This window comes from Schistocerca cancellata, chromosome 3 (genome assembly GCF_023864275.1).
Source record: "Schistocerca cancellata isolate TAMUIC-IGC-003103 chromosome 3, iqSchCanc2.1, whole genome shotgun sequence".
NCBI classification, from domain to species: domain Eukaryota; kingdom Metazoa; phylum Arthropoda; class Insecta; order Orthoptera; family Acrididae; genus Schistocerca; species Schistocerca cancellata.
This window is the reverse complement of record NC_064628.1, coordinates 385807088-385826181: the sequence shown is the minus strand read 5'-3', so window position 1 is coordinate 385826181 and position 19094 is coordinate 385807088. Positions and strand designations below refer to the sequence as shown.

Sequence of the window (19094 nt, the reverse complement as noted above, 5' to 3'; positions counted from 1 at the left end):
ATTTTTTGTGAAATCTTTTATCTAAAAGTAAGAAATCAAATACGTTAGCGTATGAATGACGCTCGAAATCATGTACAAAAAATGGGGCGCGTCAAATATTTCTCTAATGTATTTCATTTCTTGGAAGGTAGGAGACGAGGTACTGGCAGAAGTAAGGCTGCGAGGACCGGGCGTGAGTCGTGCTTGGGTAGTTCAGTTGGTAGAGCACTTGCCCGCGAAAGGCAAAGGTCCCGAGTTCGAGTCTCGGTCCGGCACACAGTTTTAATCTGCCAGGAAGTTTTATTTCATTTCTTACTTTTAAATAAATCATTTCACGAAACATTTCAAATTTTTTTTTCAGTTTGTTTTAGTTGTGTTCGTAATGTGAATGTCTGCTCACTGGCTACAGGGACCTGGGTTCGCTGATGCACCTGCTGAAAGGCAGCCTCGGTTCCGGGATCCTGGCGATGCCAATGGCCTTCAAGAACGCGGGCACCGTCGTTGGCTTCGTTGGGACCGTCCTCATCGGCATGCTCTGCACGCACTGCGTCCACATGCTGGTCAGTGGTGACACCAAGTCTTCCTCTTAATATCTGCCTGCTATCCAGAGCAAACATACCTTTTGTTTGTTACTGGTGTGTTTACTGTGCTGGACCAACGCTTTGTACCAGTTATGCAAATTAAGCTCATATTGTTCACCTCTTTTATGATGATCTCTGAGTGCCAGGCTGATAAAGGCAAATTAACAAGAATCAGATTTATACGAGGGTCGACAACATTTTACGTTAACTAAAAGTGATTAAAACGGAAACACGTAGATTCTCTGAGCGTAGAAGCTAGCAGGTGGAGAAGCTTAAACAATGGATTACCACAAGGATCAGTTCTGGCTTCCATGCTGTTTAATTTGCACGTTCACGACATTACAGCTATTACTTCCAAGAAAATGCAGAATACAAATGACCTGGCAATAATACGTCAGAACAAAAATATCTAGCATTTTAAAAATACTCTCTAAATTGTTATTATCATACTAAATCAGTACTTTTGAAAACGGGGACTCCAACCAAACTTGGAAAAAGCGTTCCATCTCCATAATAAAGAGTCACATTGGAAGGTACATATGTGTCTGTATGAGGTCGAAGATTGCCATAATTACGTCCCTAAATAGTTACCATCGATCAGACACATTCGCCTAAGTAACACTGCACAAAACTTGTCAAAGAAGCTTGGCTCAAGGATAGATCGATTCCACAATATAGCCTGGAACAGCTGGGGGGTAAATGTAGATACTCTACATAATGCTACATTTTCACTCAGTTGCTGAATATCGTGCACCATTACGGGAAAACAGCATACATACAACCAGGATAGATGCACATCTGAATGAGGCCATGGAGATAATTACTGCCATCGACAGCTGTAGTCTCATTCAGTTTATTCTAAAAGAAAAGTTTTAAGGGTGCAAATTGTTAGAAGTTAGAGCCGCAAAAGAATTCATTTCTGAGAAAAGTTTCCAGAAACCACCACCTATACACCTGAAGTCACACAAGCTAGGTTGGGTCGATCTTTTGGACGCACATATTCTCAGTGTCACCAATAAATAGAAAGAAAGCTGTAATGGACACCCACATCAAAATACGCACCTAATGCCAAACCTAGAGCCAGATATTTCATGGTTTGATCATCTTCGTTTCGTATGGTCGAGACTCATTCGCATGTGGACAGGTCAATTGAGATGTGCCATGTCATGAAGAAGTGGGGCTATTGTGAAAGTGCAGCATGTGGTTATGGTGCGTAGGAACAGACAGTAGGACAGTCACGGAGAACCACCCACTTCACGCATTTAAATATGTCCTGAAAGACTTACATGAACTGATACCAAGTGACTGGTAGTCAAATATACACATTTACCTGTACATTCGTTGCCTTCCCTTTCTGTAAAATTGCCTTCGTGTTTGTTTTTCTTAGACATAAGTGTGAGGCGTACAGGTACAGATACTGTGATAACTGGTTCCTTAATATATTCCCACTTGAGTGTTGTAATTGTTTTTTCTCTATGTCTAGTAGTCTTCTGGCAAAAACATCACATAATGTACTACCTAATGTTTTCTGCATGGTCATAACTGGTGCTATGAAGTGGACTACGCCTGACAGTGTAGACTTTCCATTTTGCGTCTGAGCATAACTTCTATAACTGACCTGCTGCCCAGGAAAATATAAGCATTAATGGCTTGCTTGTGCCATGTGTACTTGGGGATAATAACCAACTTGAAAACATACCATTTGTAATAACACTCCGAAAATGAAGTAAATACTGATGTAACGGTGTTCAGTACACTGTACTCAGTAATCAAGAGAAATATCTGCTCTTATACCCCTAACACCCTGGATATTTCTTTCACCTTTCTGCTCTTTCTTTCTCTCCCTCTCTCTTTGAATCTCTCAGTCATCAATAGATATATCTGCTGCTGTATTCCTCCCAACTTTCTGCTCTCTCTCTCTCTTTCTCTCTCTCTCTCGCTGTCAGTCATCAACAGAAATATCTGTCGTTATACGCCTAACACGCTGTATATTTCTTCCGCCTTTCTGCTCTCTCTTTCTCTCTCTCTGTCTCTCTCTCTCAGTCATCAATATAAATATCTATATCTGCTCTTATATCCCTGCCAACTTTCTGCTCTCCCTCTCTCTCTCTCTTTCACTCTCTCCACTGCATATTACCCCTGGGCTGCCATCCAGCACTAAATATTCGCATATATATTATTATATAGAGTTCTTGTCTTTTCTCAAAAAGTCTGTTTAACTTTCCTAGAGGTAACCTGCACCTGAAGATGAACTTGAGCTATCGACCAAGATTAATATACACATGAACATGAGCTGTTGACAAACATTAAAATTAACGGGAGATTTAACTATTCTAAAGCGTGGGTATATGGCTTAACACACGAACAAGAACTAATAACGAAAATTAACGTGCTGCAATTTTCACTGTTCCGGAGCTAAGCTGGAAGCCCAGACTGTACTCTCCAGCGGGAGCGGCACCAGAGTGACAGAAGCGCGCTTGCGTTGTTGCAGGTGCGGTCGTCCCACATCGTGTGCCGGAGGGCCCGTGTGCCAATGCTGGGGTTCGCGGAGACGGCGGAGTACGCCTTCCTGTATGGGCCGAGCCGCCTCAAGGCGTGGGCCCGCTTCTCCAGGTGCGTCTCCTTGTAAAGCAGCAGTCTGCAGGGCACAGACAGAACTGTCCCTTTAATCAGCAGTTCACATACTGTGGTTTCAAATCTCTACCTTTGCTGCTATTGATAGCTTTATCCATATCATCCATTCAAGGTGTCGGATAGCTAGTAATAGGTGACAGTTAGCCCGGAAGCCAGAGAGATAGAGGATTTCCCCTCCTATCTCCTGACATCCTATTCTGGGCCAGTCGAGCAAACTGCCAGTCCGTGCATGAAACATGTGCCAGCGTATAGTAAATGTTCATGACTTAATTAATGCAGTAATTAATCCAGAGTTTGAGCTTCATCATCTCTATAGTTTCCTCAAAAGTTCATTAAAAAATTTGTAGTAATGGAGGTAAGACGAAGTTAAATACAATGAAGCGCCAAAGAAACTGGTATAGGCATGCGTATTCAAGGACAGAGATAAGTAAACAGGCAGAATACGGCGCTGCAGTCGGTAACGCCTATATAATGCAAGTGTCTGGCGCAGTTGTAAGATCGGTGACTGCTACTAGAATGGTAGGGTATAAAGATTTAAGTGCGTTTCAACCTGGTGCTATAGTCGGCGCACGAGCGATGGGACACAACATCTCCAAGGTAGCGATGAAGTGGGAATTTTCCCGTGCGATTCTTTCACAAGTGTACCGTGAATATCAGGAATCCGGTAAAACATCAAATCTCCGACATAGCTGCGGTCGGAAAAAGATACTGCAACAACGAGACCAACGACAACTGAAGAAAATCGTTCAACGTGACAGAAGTGCAACCCTTCCGGAAACTGCTGCAGATTTCAATGCTGGGTCATCACCAAGTGTCAGCGTGCGAACAATTCAACGAAACTTCATCGATACGGGATTTCGGATCTGAAGGCACACTCGTGTATCCTTGATGACTGCACGACACAAAGCTTTACGCCTCACCTACACTGGACTGTTGATAACCGCAAACATACTGCCTGATCGGACGAGTCTCGTTTCAAATCGCATCAAGCGGATGGACCTGTATGGGTATGGAGACAACCTCATGAATCTATGGACCTGCATGTCGGCAGGGGACCGTTCAAGATGGCGAAGGCTCTGTAATGGTGTGGGGATTGTGCAGTTGGAGTGATATAGGACCCCTTATACGTCTAGATACGACTCTGACAGGTCACACGAACATAAGCATCCTGTCTCGTCACCAGCACTCATTTTCTCTGCCTCGTGATGACTGGGTGTTGTGTGCTGTCCTTAGGTTAGTTAAGTTTAAGTAGTTCTAAGTTCTAGGGGACTGATGACCATAGATGTTAAGTCCCATAGTGCTCAGAGCCATTTGAACCATTTGAACCTGCACTCATTCATGTCCATTGTGCATTCCGACGGACTTGGGCAATTCCAGCACGACAATGCGACACCCCACTTTACCAAATTTGCTACAGAATGGCTTCAGGAGCACTTCTCTGAGTTTAAACACTTCCGCTGGCCAACAATCTCCACAGACATGAACATTATTGAGCATACTTGGGATGCCTTGCGAGGTGCTGTTCTGAAGAGATCTCTACCCATCGTACTCTTACCGATTTATGGACAGCCCTGAAGGACTGATGGAGTCAATTCCCTCCAGTACTACTTCAGACATTAGTTGAGTCCATGCCACGTTTTATTGCGGCACTTCTGCGTGTTCACTGGGGCCCTAAACGTTATTACGCAGCTGTACCAGTTTCTTTGGCTCTTCAGTGTATTTTTCAGTTTTTTCAATAATTTTAAATTTTAGATTATAATGAAGTGAAATATCACAGGTTATCTACCCATCGCATATAAATAAGGACCTGGATATTTCAGGACCATAGTCTGGCGATGAAATGATAATGGGGTACCAAATTCCGAGGTAATTAATATATCGTTAAATGGTCCAGTGACGACAAACCATCCGTATTTATTGAAGTACTTGATCTAAATTTAGACAGTATATTCTTTAAACATTTGATGAGAGTTTGCATAACACTCGTATTTCATATCTGACCTGTGCCTTGTAGTTAGGAAGAATACAGTTTACGTGAAACGTTAGTATTTTGCAAAATGACTCTGAGCACTATGGGACTTAACTTCTGAGGTCATCAGTCCCTTAGAACTTAGAACTACTTAAACCTAACTAACCTAAGGACATCACACACATCCATGCCCGAGGCAGGATTCGAACCTGCGACCGTAGCGGTCGCGCGGTTCCAGACTGTAGTGCCTAGAACTGCTCGACCAATCCGGCCGGCCATTATTTTGCACTTGCGATACCAACAGTAGTTAAATTATTTCAGGAGTTATTTCCTCATCATTTCACATTATTGAGGAAGAAATTTTTTGCAGCTATCGAGAGCCAGAAATTTCAGGAAGAAGAATGTAGACTACAGCTAATACGTTTACGACTACTTTTGGACTAACTACCATAGTTGTTAAGAGACCTATGTTGCTTGGGTGCAAAATATAACAGGAAAGCTAAAACTTTTTCAGACTAATCTGCTGCCGCACAAAGGGTCGTTCAATAGAAACATAGACTAAGCCTGCAACGCCGAGATGGCCACGAGATGGCAGCGTCACCAAAATGGAAAAGTGACGTAACTGTGGTATACGTGTGAACTTACTGACAGCTGCTCAATCGTTTGAACAGCATGGATGTGTGATAGACACGTCAATGCTTGGATAACACGGCGTTGTTCAATTTTTGTATAAAGCCAACAAAAGCAGTTTATCGCCGAGCACGACCCGACTAAAGACAATCATGCTTCAAACGTAGCTCTGTGTTCATTAGATGTTCGTGGTTTCGAAGTCCCCGACAGATTACGACATTTCTCGCTGGCCAAGGACAGTGACCTGTAGTCGATGATGGAAGCTTCTCGTGTGGACTTCCCTGTGTAGAAGTCTGCACATCGTAAGCGTACCATATCTACCGACTGCCAAGTTATTTGGGAAGGGAACGTTCGTCGGACATTGTCGTCCTGACGTTGCGGGTCTTGCGGTTTGAGCATGCCTGCGTTTTGAGATGTGAACTGGGAGTCGAGTCAGATAGGCACAATATTGAGAAACGGAGTTATGTCGAATATTACTGTCTACGTATTAACTGTATTAACAAATTTAAACTTTTTCTGTACCTGGTTTGTAAATGGGTGGTATTACCTAATTTTGAGGTGCTGAATACACTGGTAACATCAGTTTTTCTCTAAGACGTCACATTTCCTAGATACACAGCAAAATAAAAAATGGTAATAGCGAAAATTGACACAATTATGTCAAACAAAAATACACATTCAGAACGTTTGAAATCAATACTATTTTGTATGTATATATGGGCATGATGCCAATAAAAGGTCAAAATTAGTTCAGAAGATACGAGTATTTTCACCTTTAATCGTCTTTGGCTTTTGAAAAATGAGAGGACGGGACTCTTCTTTTGTTTGCCGTTTCATCACTCTCCCTAACAAGACCACAGCAGTAGTCACCCATCATCGAAGGTTTACAATGGTCTTGGTAACGGTTTTCCATGGTAAAAATGTCTTGGTGAAAGCGTTCATCATGCTCATCGCTTGCGGCTCCCAAATTTTCCGGGAAGAAATCAAGGTGAGAATGTAAAAAGTGAATTTTAAGCGACATTCTCCACACCATGTTCTTATAGTTGTCCAACAGATAATTCACAATGGTAGCATAGCTTTTGTCTTTTCTGTTACCCAAAAAGCTCTTCACAATTGCTTTAAGAAAAGACCAATTGGATGTCTGTGAGTTTGGTATCAAAGGTTTGATCTTTCAGTAATTTTCATTTGTGGTCCAACAAATAATCCTGTTTCAGCTGTGCCTCATTTAATTTGGGAAACTTTTCTTTTAAGTGACTGAAGGCGTCATCTTCTTTATCCAAAGCTTTTACAGAGTTCTTGATAAGGCCCAACTTGATATGAATGAGACGCAAAATGATTTTATCGGGTTCACCCAATGCGGTATTGTTCACATTTACGTTTCCAGGAACGGAACCCTGACTCCAGCTACGAGCGCTTTTCGCTTGCTGTATTACAAGATAAGCAATTTAGCTAGTAATTAATTGTTTTTACTGTCTATTCTATAGTATTTACGTGCATTAGTGTCAGATATACATGATGAATTAAAGGTTTCAGTTTTTATTTGCGTCTGAATAAGATAAGCGAAGTTTCTATTTAGGACAGTTCCGGGTGTACACAAACGTTTCTTTACATTCTTAACTGACGTTAAATATTCGGGATTATTAATTGATTCAGTGTACAATACTCAGTATTTGCGATTACTAGTGACATTTAGGCTCGGTACATTGATGGTAGTAGTTGTTATACGTATTATTAGATTATTTTTCGTGTGAATGTAAACGTTTGTTTACATTATCAATACGTGGGCGAATCAGTTTAAGTTAGTGTACAATACTCAGTATTCACGTTTATTAGTGTCATTTAGACTTGATACATTGAAATTAGCAGTTTTTATACGTTATATTAGGAATAGTTATACTGACAGTGATTTCTAACCTCACTTGTATACGTTTGACTAGCGCAACCTGCGACCGTTAACAGTCAAGCAGACGTAAAATACGCGGTAAATTAGTATTACGCTACGACATCTGAGTAAATCAGTGTTACATCTTCTGAGCCCTTCTTACATACGGTTTAGTTAGCAGAAAGCTAAAACTCACCTTGCTGTTTGCTTAAATTACTTAGCTTGTTGTGATCGTGTACTGTAAGCCCATCGATTCCTGTAAAGTAGAATTCGTATTTGTGCTTTACATTCTGAACTCTTATTGTTAGCTAAAGGTTTTGTTATGTACCTGCATCTGTCAGTGTACAATACCCAGTGTTTACTTTTATTAGTGTCATTTAGACTGGGTACATTTAAGGTAGCAGTTTTTATAGATTTATTAGGTCACTTTCGCGTGTACTTAAACGCTTGTTTAAATTACAAATACGAGGGAGAATCAAGAGGTGCAGCTTACCGTAGGTCACTGTTCAGTTCGTATATAATATTCACTAGATAGCCCCTAGCAGTTTACTGCAGGTCACTGTCTCATTCTTTTCCTAGCAGGAAAATAAGCACCAGATCTCGCTTCTACCATAAATTTTTATTTTCATTATTGAGTGTCCTTTCTGCCAACTAGAGTGTAGCTGTTACCCTTGTGTGGCAGTAGGTTTCCTTAAGTTTTTTATAGTAAATCAGTTATTAGCTAGATAGATAGGGACTGTGTCTGTTGTGTGCGGATGCAGGAGGAGTTGGCCACAGTCTAAACGCAGCTGGAAGCTTTGTTGGCCACACTCAACAAGCTCCAGAGTGCCACCTTGAGGTGCGGTGGGGATGGCCAAATCCGATGCACTTTGCTAATAGATTCAGTGTGCTACCTGATGCAGGGGGGGGGGGGGGGGGGGAGCCGGATCACAATGCACCTTCTGCCAGGATAGTGGCCGCTCCTTCAGCAAGGTCCGGAGAGGCACTTGGGGGTAGGGGTTTGTTAGTTGTTGGGAGCTCCAATGTTAGGCGGGTCATGGAGCCCCTCAGGAACATAGCGGCTAGGGCGGGGAAGGCGTCCTATGTTCACTCGGTGTGCCCGCCGGGGGGCCTTGTCCAGGATGTGGAAGAGGCTCTTCCGGCGGCTATCGAGCGTGCGGGGTGCAGCCAGCTGCAGATTGTTGCGCATGTCGGCACATACGATGCCTGTCGTCGGTGTTCCGAGGAAATCCTTGGGTCCTTTTGACGGCTGGCTTAATTGGTGAGGCGACTTCCATCTCTCGAAGAATGGAAGCCAAACTGACGATCTGCAGCATCGTACACAGGGTGGACCGGGGTCCTCCGGTTTGGAGTCGAGTGGAGAATCTAAACCAGAGGCTACGTCGACTCTGTGACGAAAATGGTTGTAGATTCCTCGACCTACACTATGGGGTGGAAGGTTGTAGGACGCCCCTCGATGGACCAGGGGTGCACTACACACAGGAAGCAGCTACATGGGTAGCACAGTACTTGTGGCGTGCACATGGGTCTTTTTTTAGATTAGGTTCCTCCCCACGGGAAACAAACCGCTGGCCTGAAAACTGATGTGGGTGTGCCAACTGTAAAAAATTTTAGTTCGCCTAAACAGGTCATTCCAAAGGATTTAAATATGCTTAATCTCATGTTAGTAAGTTGTCGAAGTGTCTGTAGCAAGATCCGTGAGTTAATCTCCGAAATAAGTAGTAGCAGTCCCAATATTGATTAGGTACCGAAAGTTGGTTGAAACCAGACATAAAAAGCAGTGAAATTTTGAACTCGGATTGGACAATGTTTAGGAAGGATAGGACTGATGCTATGGGAGATGGTGTGTTCATTGCAGTTGAAAGCTGTTTAAACACAGCTGAGATCGATACTGGGTCGGACTGTGAAATAGTCTCGATAAAACTGTCAATCAGACAAGGATTGACCATTGTGTTAGGATGTTTTTATAGACCACCAGCATCCGCAACAAACGTACATAGGAATTAAATATCTAAATTATCCATTAGTTATAGGTGGAGACTTTAATCTAGCATTCATTGACTGGAAAAATTACACGTTTATCACAGGGGGCAGAAGCAAAGATTCGTGTGAAGTTATTTTAGCAGCGCTCTCAACATACAACCTTGAGCAATTGGTTAGAAAACGAACTCGAGATGGGAACATATTAGATATCTTGGCGACAAACAGACCTGATCTTTTTGAGGAAGTTAATCTAGAAGAAGGTATTAGCGACCATTATATCGTTCTGGCCTCTATGTCAGTGGAATTTGCAAAAAAAAAAAAAAAAAAAAAAAAAAAAAAAAAAAAAAAAAAAAAAAAACCAGCGTAGAATTTTCTTGTTTGGGAAAGCAAATAAAAGTGTCATTAATGAATATCTTCATAGTCAGCTCCAAGCATTCACAGCGGGACACGAAGATATTGAGCATCTTTGGTCGGTATTTAAAGGTATTGTCCACCATGTACTAGTGAAGTATGTGCCTAGCAAAAGTATAGGGGAGAGAAAGGATCCACCTTAGTACAACAAACACATTAGGAAGTTGCTGAGAAAGTAGAGAATTTTGCACAGTCGTTTGAAACGTAGTCACTGGCCCGCTGACAAACAGAAACTGTGCGAAATGAAAGCAGCTGTCAGAAGGACAATGAGAGATTCTTTTAACGAATTTAAAAGCAATATTTTATCTGCAGATTCTAAAAATAACCCCAAAAAATTTTGGTCGTACGTAAAATCCACGAACGCTACAAATAATTCAGTACCTCCTCTTGCTGACAGTACGCGTAATGTAACTGATGATGATAAACAGAAGGCCGAAATTTTAAACCTAGCTTTCAAAAACTCGTTTACGTTAGAGGACTGCAGCACCATTTCCCCTTTAAATTATCGAACAAACGAAAGGGTGGCTGACCTAGTGTTTAGTGTATCTGGGATTGTAAAACAGTTAAGATCCTTAGACGCCAGGAAGGCATCTGGCCCAGACGGTATCCCCGTAAGATTTTATGTTGATTATGCTACAAATATAACACCATTCTTATCCATAATCTATCAGACATCATTGCAACAGCGGAAAGTTCCACGGCACTGGAAGAAGGCCCAGGTCATAGCAATCTATAAAAAGGGTAGAAAATCAGATGCACATAAAAACCGGCCAATTGTAGAATCATGGATCATATTTTTTGTTCAGACATAATGACCTTTCTAGACTCTGAGACGCTCATCTGCAGAAACCAGCACGGTTTTAGGAAACAGCTGTCATGCGAGAGACAACAGGCTCTAGATACCGGCTCCCAGATTGATGCCGTATTTCTCGACTTTCGAAAGGCGTTCGACTCAGTTCCGCACTGTCGCATGCTACAAAAAGTGCGCGCTTACGGTCTATCCGATGACATATGCGGTTGGATAGAAAGTTTTCTAACAGACAGGAAGCAGTATGTCTTCCTGAATGGGGTGACTTCAACAGAAACAAGCGCAACTTCAGGTGTGCCCCAGGGCAGCGTAATAGGTCCTCTGCTTTTTACGATTTACATAAACGATCTGGTTGATGGTATTGACAGCGGCCTTAGATTGTTTGCCGATGATGCTGTAGTCTACAGGAAAGTAGTATCACACGAAAGTTGTGAACAAATCAATGAGGATTTGTAGAAAATAAATGCATGGTGTAATTACGCAGTTATCTCTCAATATGAGTAAGTGTAACCTACTGCGTATAACAAGGCGAAAATTCCCATTAATATATGAGTACGAAATAAATGCCCACTTTTTGGAAGCGGTAACGTCCGTCAAGTATCTGGGTGTGATTATTCGAAATGATCTCAAATGGAATGATCAGATTACACAAGTAACGGGTAAGGCGAACTCTAGATTGCGGTTTATTGGTTGAATCCTGAAGCGATGCAATCCTTCAACAAAGGAAATAGCTTACAATACGTTAGTTCGTCCAGTCTTGGAGCATTGTTCGTCTGTGTGGGACCTTACCAGTTGAGCCTGATTCAAGAGATTGAGAAGGTCCAAAATAGAGCGGCAAGATTCGTGACTGGTACATTTAGCCATCGCGAGAGCGTTACAAATCTCATAGAAAGTTTGAAGTGGGACACTCTTGCAGATAGACGGCACGCTAAATAGAAGGGGCTGTTCTCTAAATTCCGAAATGTAATCTTCACCGAGAATGTAGAGCATATATTATTACCACCAACTTTCAAATCGCGCAATGATTACCATACAAAGATAAGGGAAATAACAGCTCCTACTGAGGAGTTCAGATAGTCGTTTTTCCCTCTCGTGATCCGCGACTGGAACAGAGGGCGGGAAATATGACTTTGGAGCGAATCGTGCCCTCCGCCACACACCGCTTGATGGCTAGCGGAGTATATATGTAGATGTAGATATGACTTCCTTATAGGCCATTCCTTGACTGTATAGTGGTTCTTGGTATCACGGCTGTCCCAAAGGCACAAAAGACAGCAGTATTTCGTGAATCCAGCCTGTAAACCTGTAAAGAGTGTAACAACTCTTAAATCACAACAAAGCTTCCATTCATGATCCTTATATTTGATTTCCTCTAGCAGCAAAGCCATGATTCCATAAGTTTCTTTCATGTCTACTGTGTAAGCCAAAGGTACCGATGGAAATATATTGCCGTTATGCAGTAGTACGTCTTTCTAGCTGGTTTTACTGGAGTCAATAAATAGTCGCCACTCCTATGGATTATGTTGTACACCTAACTGCATCATCAGACCATTGACATCTCTACATACACACATTGAATCCTGCATATCGAAATACTGAGCGAAGGAAGCACCTCTTGATCTGAAAACGGAAATTTTTGTCGCTGGAGCTAGATGGTTCCATTGTTGCAGTCTCGACCCCAAGAGTTCAGCTTGCTGTTTCGAAAGTTTTAGAACGCGAACGAAATCGTTCAACGTTCAATTCCTTTTGATTAAAGAGCTGAGGCGAAGTGACATTATATTGACGACAGTACTCTTCTATATGTTCAATACTTTCTGATTCACTTGATATGGTGTCTGGTTCTGTGGCTTTCAAGTTACAGACAGGAACAGGCAACCTTCATCATGGGGCACAGGCAAAGATACATTCGGATACTTTATTTCATGTCTAGTTTTGCTTTAATGGTCCGAAATATTTGCAAGGCAGAAGTTACAGTCTGAATAATGGTCATTAGCTTCACACCACGCTATCGGAACAGCGAATGGCATTGCTAGGCGTTTCCCTTTCAACCACTCGGTTAAGGTTGTAGTACAGGTTATGCAGGCAATATGAGGTGAAAAAATTTTATCTTGATCACCAACAGGACAATCATAATAAAATTTATATGCCTTCTCAACCAATCTATGATTGGATTTCGTTGAACTTCTGGAGTGAATTTCCCACACACGTAAGGAAAGTTGTCGGGGTGGTTTAGACAGTAACGACGTCATTTTTGTTAGTGTAAGTTTCAAGCACAAAACGTTTGCACTATATTTCACAGGAAATACTCAGTGAAGAGATCTCTTTCACACCACTGGATTACCACACCAACCATTTACTGACGATTTGTAGATCGTCTAGCTCTCCCATGTGAAACAGCCGGCCTTAGTGGCCGGGCGGTTCTAGGCGCTTGAGTCTGGAACCGCGCGACTGCTATGGTCGCAGGTTCGAATCCTGCCTCGGGCATGGATGTGTGTGATGTGTTTAGGTTAGTTAGGTTTAAGTAGTTCTAAGTCTAGGGGACTAATGACCTCAGATGTTAAGTCCCATAGTGCTTAGAGGCATTTGAACCATTTTTATTTCCTCTGTAAATCAAAAACAAACAATTAAACATCAAAACAAAAGAACAGAAAAAAGCGAAATACTGAATATGAAAAATAAAAATCTTTAAAAATTCAAACCTGGTACTTGTTGGAACATTTTGAAAGGAATATTCGGATTCTACACACAAAAATACATACTAGTTGATGTATCACATCCAAGATGCAAAATGGCTGTTGAGTAGTGCTATTAGAAATAAAATAACTGTAGACGATAGATAGAGAATTGGAATTAAAGGTAAACTATTAATTAGACAACTCAAAGAACAGGTGGCAACAATGAATTTTTACGGAAGTTCTAGTTTAAAGTGTCTGAAGTGGTAGTTTAATAATCATGCGAGAGTGATAAAGAAGCAGTAACTTCAAAAGGTTCAAATGGCTCTGAGCACTATGCGACTTCTGAGGTCATCAGTCGCCTAGAACTTAGAACTAATTAAACCTAACTAACCTAAGGACATCACACACATCCATGCCCGAGGCAGGATTCGAACCTGCGACCGTAGCGGTCGCTCGGCTCCAGACGGTAGCGCCTAGAACCGCACGGCCACTCCGGCCGGCGAAGCAGTAACTCTCCACCATGATGTCTCGTCTAAGTTTTCGTAGTATCATGGGGACATTTGCAGAATAGCACAAAGCAGAGTAAATATAGTACTACAAAAGTAGCGACGGGAGACAATGTGCACTGAAGATTGTCAGCACAATTTTTGTGTAATAAACTCTTACTAAAAATTACGAGCGTCGTTCGTGTGCGTTACAGAATATAAAGCAGGAGCGTACTATCTTTTATTGAAGTGCAATAAAGAATAATCAGATCTTATTTAAAAAAATCTGAAACAGAAACGCGGATTTGGTGCTTGGCACACGTTCACAAACTGTTTAACGTCATGTGAGTTGCTCGCTTCCAAATAAATAATTTACGATAACCTTTAATTAAATGTGTAACCAGTAATAACTATTGAAACACAGTAAGGAAGGTCTGGAAGCTTGCAATGTCTGTAACCAATGGCTGTAGCATTAGCGTGGGATACGTACATACAGTAATGTACAGAGGGCAAGGCTACCCCGACACCTTGACATCAAGCAGGAAGATTTACACATGTGAATTCAGAAGAACGTGAAAAAATACTTAGAGCGCGTTGTGGTATGGACGAAACATGGTGCCATCATTTCCTACCGTCAACAAACTGGACGAGTCAGGAACGAAGACATTCGTCGTCACCCATGTCAAAGTAGGCCAACCCACCAGCTGTACATGCCAATGGCGAACACAATCAGCGTTCCGAGATAATGGCATATATAAAAAAAAAAAAACACTAGCGCTCAAACAGATTTCACAAGCTGAAATTTTACTTCAACATGTAAGGTACCACTAACAAAGCAAAACAGATCATTCTGGGTTCCTTACAATGGGAGGTCTTTGATCTGCTGCATCTGCTGCCCAACAGACCAGACTTACCAGCTTACAATTATCATACACTGAAGAGCCAAAGCAACTTTTACACCTGCGTAATTTGGTGTAGGGCCCCCGCGAGCACGCGGAAAGACCGCAACACGACGTGCCATGGACTCGACTAATGTCTGAAGTAGTGCTGGAGGGAATTAACACCATTAATCTTGCAGGGCTGTCCATAAATCCGTAAGAGTACCAGGGGTTGGAGATCTCTTCTGAACAGCACGTTACAAGGAATCCCAGATATGCTCGGTAATGTTCATGTCTGGGGAAATTGGTGGCCAGCGCAAGTGTTTAAACTAAGAAGAGTTTTCCTGGAGCCACTCTGCAGCAATTCTGGACATGTGGGGTGTCGCATTGTCCTGCTGAAATTGCCCAAGTCCGTTGGAATGCACAATGGACATGAATGAATGCAGGTGAACAGACAGAATGCTTATGTACGTGTCACCTGTCACAGTGGTATCTATATGTATCAGGGGTCCAATATCACTCCAACTGCGCACGCCCTACAGCATTACAGAGCCTCCACCAGCTTGAACAGTCCCCTGGTGACATGCAGGTCCATGGATTCATGAGGTTGTCTCCATAGCCGTGCACGTCCGTCTGCTCGATATAATTTGAAACGAGACTCGTCCGATCAGGCAACATGTTTCCAGTTATCAACAGTCTAATGTTGGTGTTGACGGGCCGAGTTAGCGCGTAAAGCTTTGTGTTGTGCAGTCATCAAGGCTACACGAGTGGGCCTTCGGCTCCGAAGGCCCATTTCGATGATGTTTCGTTGCATAGTTCGCACGCTGACACTTGTTGATGACACAGCACTAAAATCTACAGCAATCTGCGGAAGGGTTGCACTTCTTTCACTTGAACGATTCTCTTCAAACGTCGTTGTTCCCGTTCTTGCAGCAATTTTTTCCGGCCGAAGCGATGTCGGAGAGTTGGTGTTTTACCGGTTTCCTAATATTCACGGTACACTCGTGAAACGGTCGTACGGGAAAATCCCCACTTCATCGCTACCTCGCAGATGCTGTGTCTCATCGCTCGTGCGCCAACTATAACACCACGTTCAAGCTCACTTAAATCTTGATAACCTGCCGCTGTAGCAGCAGTAACCGATCTAACAACTGTGCCAAACACTTGTTGTCTTATACAGGCGTTGCCGACCACAGTGCCATCTTCTGCCTGTTTAGATATCTCTGTATTCTATACTAGTTTCTTTGGCCTTCAGTGTATGTTTCGTCCAATGAAGAAGGCCCTGAGTGCTTCATCTGCGGTCAAGGAGTGACTCCATCATCGGCCTTCGTCTTTCTTCACGGAAGGTGTAATAAAACTTGCACCAGAGTGGGAAAGATAGCCTGATCAATTACGATGATTATCTATAGCGTCTGTTCAAGCGTCATTGCTGTGCTTCTAGAATGCTCTGGTCTTCGTTTACCATTAGAGTATCTTCAATGTCGGTCTACAGGATCTAACAAAAAGATGTGTCCCAACTTTTAGGAAGTATTCCTGGAAACGTTTTCTCAAGTTGGACATTTTCTGATTTTCTTCATTATGACATTAAACATGAGAAACACACTCAAACAGTACGTACCGGGATTACATGAAGTGTTTTCTTACATGAAATTTTCAGAATAGCCTGGTGGTTACGTTTGGTTAGTATGTACAGCAAATTTTAATTCTTAGTTCACCGCCAGATTTGTTATTTCGTCCGAACTAAGGTAATTTTTACATGTACTCACTACACTGCTTGTGATGAAATACTTCATTGCTGGTGTTGACATGCGATTAACTTCATTGGTGGTGTTGACATGCGACTAAGTTCAGTGCTCTACTAGCAACAAGCACGTAGTATCAGCTGTTTAGTGTGTATCAAGGACTGTGCAAGCACGGAGCATCAACTGCTTACTGTTCAGCACGGGCTTTGTTTCCGATGCAGTGGAACGGAAGTGTACTCAAATGGGCAACTGGCAGTTGTCCATTTGCTGTACGGATTAGCAGATAGCAATGGTCGTGGGGCTCACTCTTTGTATCTGAAGAGACTTCCAGGTCGTCGGTGCACCAATCTACATCTACATTCTACATTTACATCTACATTTATACTCCGCAAGCCACCCAACGGTGTGTGGCGGAGGGCACTTTACGTGCCACTGTCATTATCTCCCTTTCCTGTTCCAGTCGCGTATGGTTCGCGGGAAGAACGACTGTCTGAAAGCCTCTGTGCGCGCTCTAATCTCTCTAATTTTACATTCGTGATCTCCTCGGGAGGTATAAGTAGGGGGAAGCAATATATTCGATACCTCATCCAGAAACGCACCCTCTCGAAACCTGGCGAGCAAGCTACACCGCGATGCAGAGCGCCTCTCTTGCAGAGTCTGCCACTTGAGTTTGTTAAACATCTCCGTAACGCTATCACGGTTACCAAATAACCCTGTGACGAAACGCGCCGCTCTTCTTTGGATCTTCTCTATCTCCTCCGTCAACCCGATCTGGTACGGATCCCACACTGATGAGCAATACTCAAGTATAGGTCGAACGAGTGTTTTGTAAGCCACCTCCTTTGTTGATGGACTACATTTTCTAAGGACTCTCCCAATGCATCTCAACCTGGTACCCGCCTTACCAACAATTAATTTTATATGATCATTCCACTTCAAATCGTTCCGCACGCATACTCCCAGATATTTTACAGAAGTAACTGCTACCAGTGTTTGTTCCGCTATCATATAATCATACAATAAAGGATCCTTCTTTCTATGTATTCGCAATACATTACATTTGTCTATGTTAAGGGTCAGTTGCCACTCCCTGCACCAAGTGCCTATCCGCTGCAGATCTTCCTGCATTTCGCTACAATTTTCTAATGCTGCAACTTCTCTGTATACTACAGCATCATCCGCGAAAAGCCGCATGGAACTTCCGACACTATCTACTAGGTCATTTATATATATTGTGAAAAGCAATGGTCCCATAACACTCCCCTGTGGCACGCCAGAGGTTACTTTAACGTCTGTAGATGTCTCTCCATTGAGAACAACATGCTGTGTTCTGTTTGCTAAAAACTCTTCAATCCAGCCACACAGCTGGTCTGATATTCCGTAGGCTCTTACTTTGTTTATCAGGCGACAGTGCGGAACTGTATCGAACGCCTTCCGGAAGTCAAGGAAAATGGCATCTACCTGGGAGCCTGTATCTAATATTTTCTGGGTCTCATGAACAAATAAAGCGAGTTGGGTTTCACACGATCGCTGTTTCCGGAATCCATGTTGATTCCTACATAGTAGATTCTGAGTTTCCAAAAACGACATGATACTCGAGCAAAAGACATGTTCTAAAATTCTACAACAGATCGATGTCAGAGATATAGGTCTATAGTTTTGCGCATCTGCTCGACGACCCTTCTTGAAGACTGGGACTACCTGTGCTCTTTTCCAATCATTTGGAACCTTCTGTTCCTCTAGAGACTTGCGGTACACGGCTGTTAGAAGGGGGGCAAGTTCTTTCGCGTACTCTGTGTAGAATCGAATTGGTATCCCGTCAGGTCCAGTGGACTTTCCTCTGTTGAGTGATTCCAGTTGCTTTTCTATTCCTTGGACACTTATTTCAATGTCAGCCATTTTTTCGTTGGTGCGAGGATTTAGAGAAGGAACTGCAGTGCGGTCTTCCTCTGTGAAACAGCTTTGGAAAAAGGTGTTTAGTATTTCAGCTTTACGCTTGTCATCCTCTGTTTCAATGCCATCATCATCCCGGAGTGTCTGGACATGATGTTTCGAGCCACTTACTGATTTAACGTAAGACCAGAACTTCCTAGGATTTTCTGTCAGGTCGGTACCTAGTATTTTACTTTCGAATTCACTGAACGCTTCACGCATAGCCCTCCTTACGCTAACTTTGACATCGTTTAGCTTCTGTTCGTCTGAGAGGTTTTGGCTGCGTTTAAACTTGGAGTGAAGCTCTCTCTGCTTTCGCAGTAGTTTCCTAACTTTGTTGTTGTACCACGGTGGGTTTTTCCCGTCCCTCACAGTTTTGCTCGGCACGTACCTGTCTAAAACGCATTTTACGATTGCCTTGAACTTTTTCCATAAACACTCAACATTGTCAGTGTCTGAACAGAAATTTTCGTTTTGATCTGTTAGGTAGTCTGAAATCTGCCTT

The 19094-nt window shown here is 42.6% G+C and overlaps 1 protein-coding gene across 1 annotated transcript in view; it reads left to right on the top strand.

Moving 5' to 3' along the window:
* LOC126176723 (proton-coupled amino acid transporter-like protein pathetic) overlaps window positions 1-19094 on the top strand; it is a 173881-nt gene that overhangs the window by 84669 nt on the left and 70118 nt on the right. The window contains exons 4-5 of the mRNA XM_049923892.1: window positions 389-539; window positions 3052-3173. Coding sequence (XP_049779849.1) covers window positions 389-539; window positions 3052-3173 — 273 coding nt within the window. The remainder of the gene's footprint in view (window positions 1-388; window positions 540-3051; window positions 3174-19094) is intronic.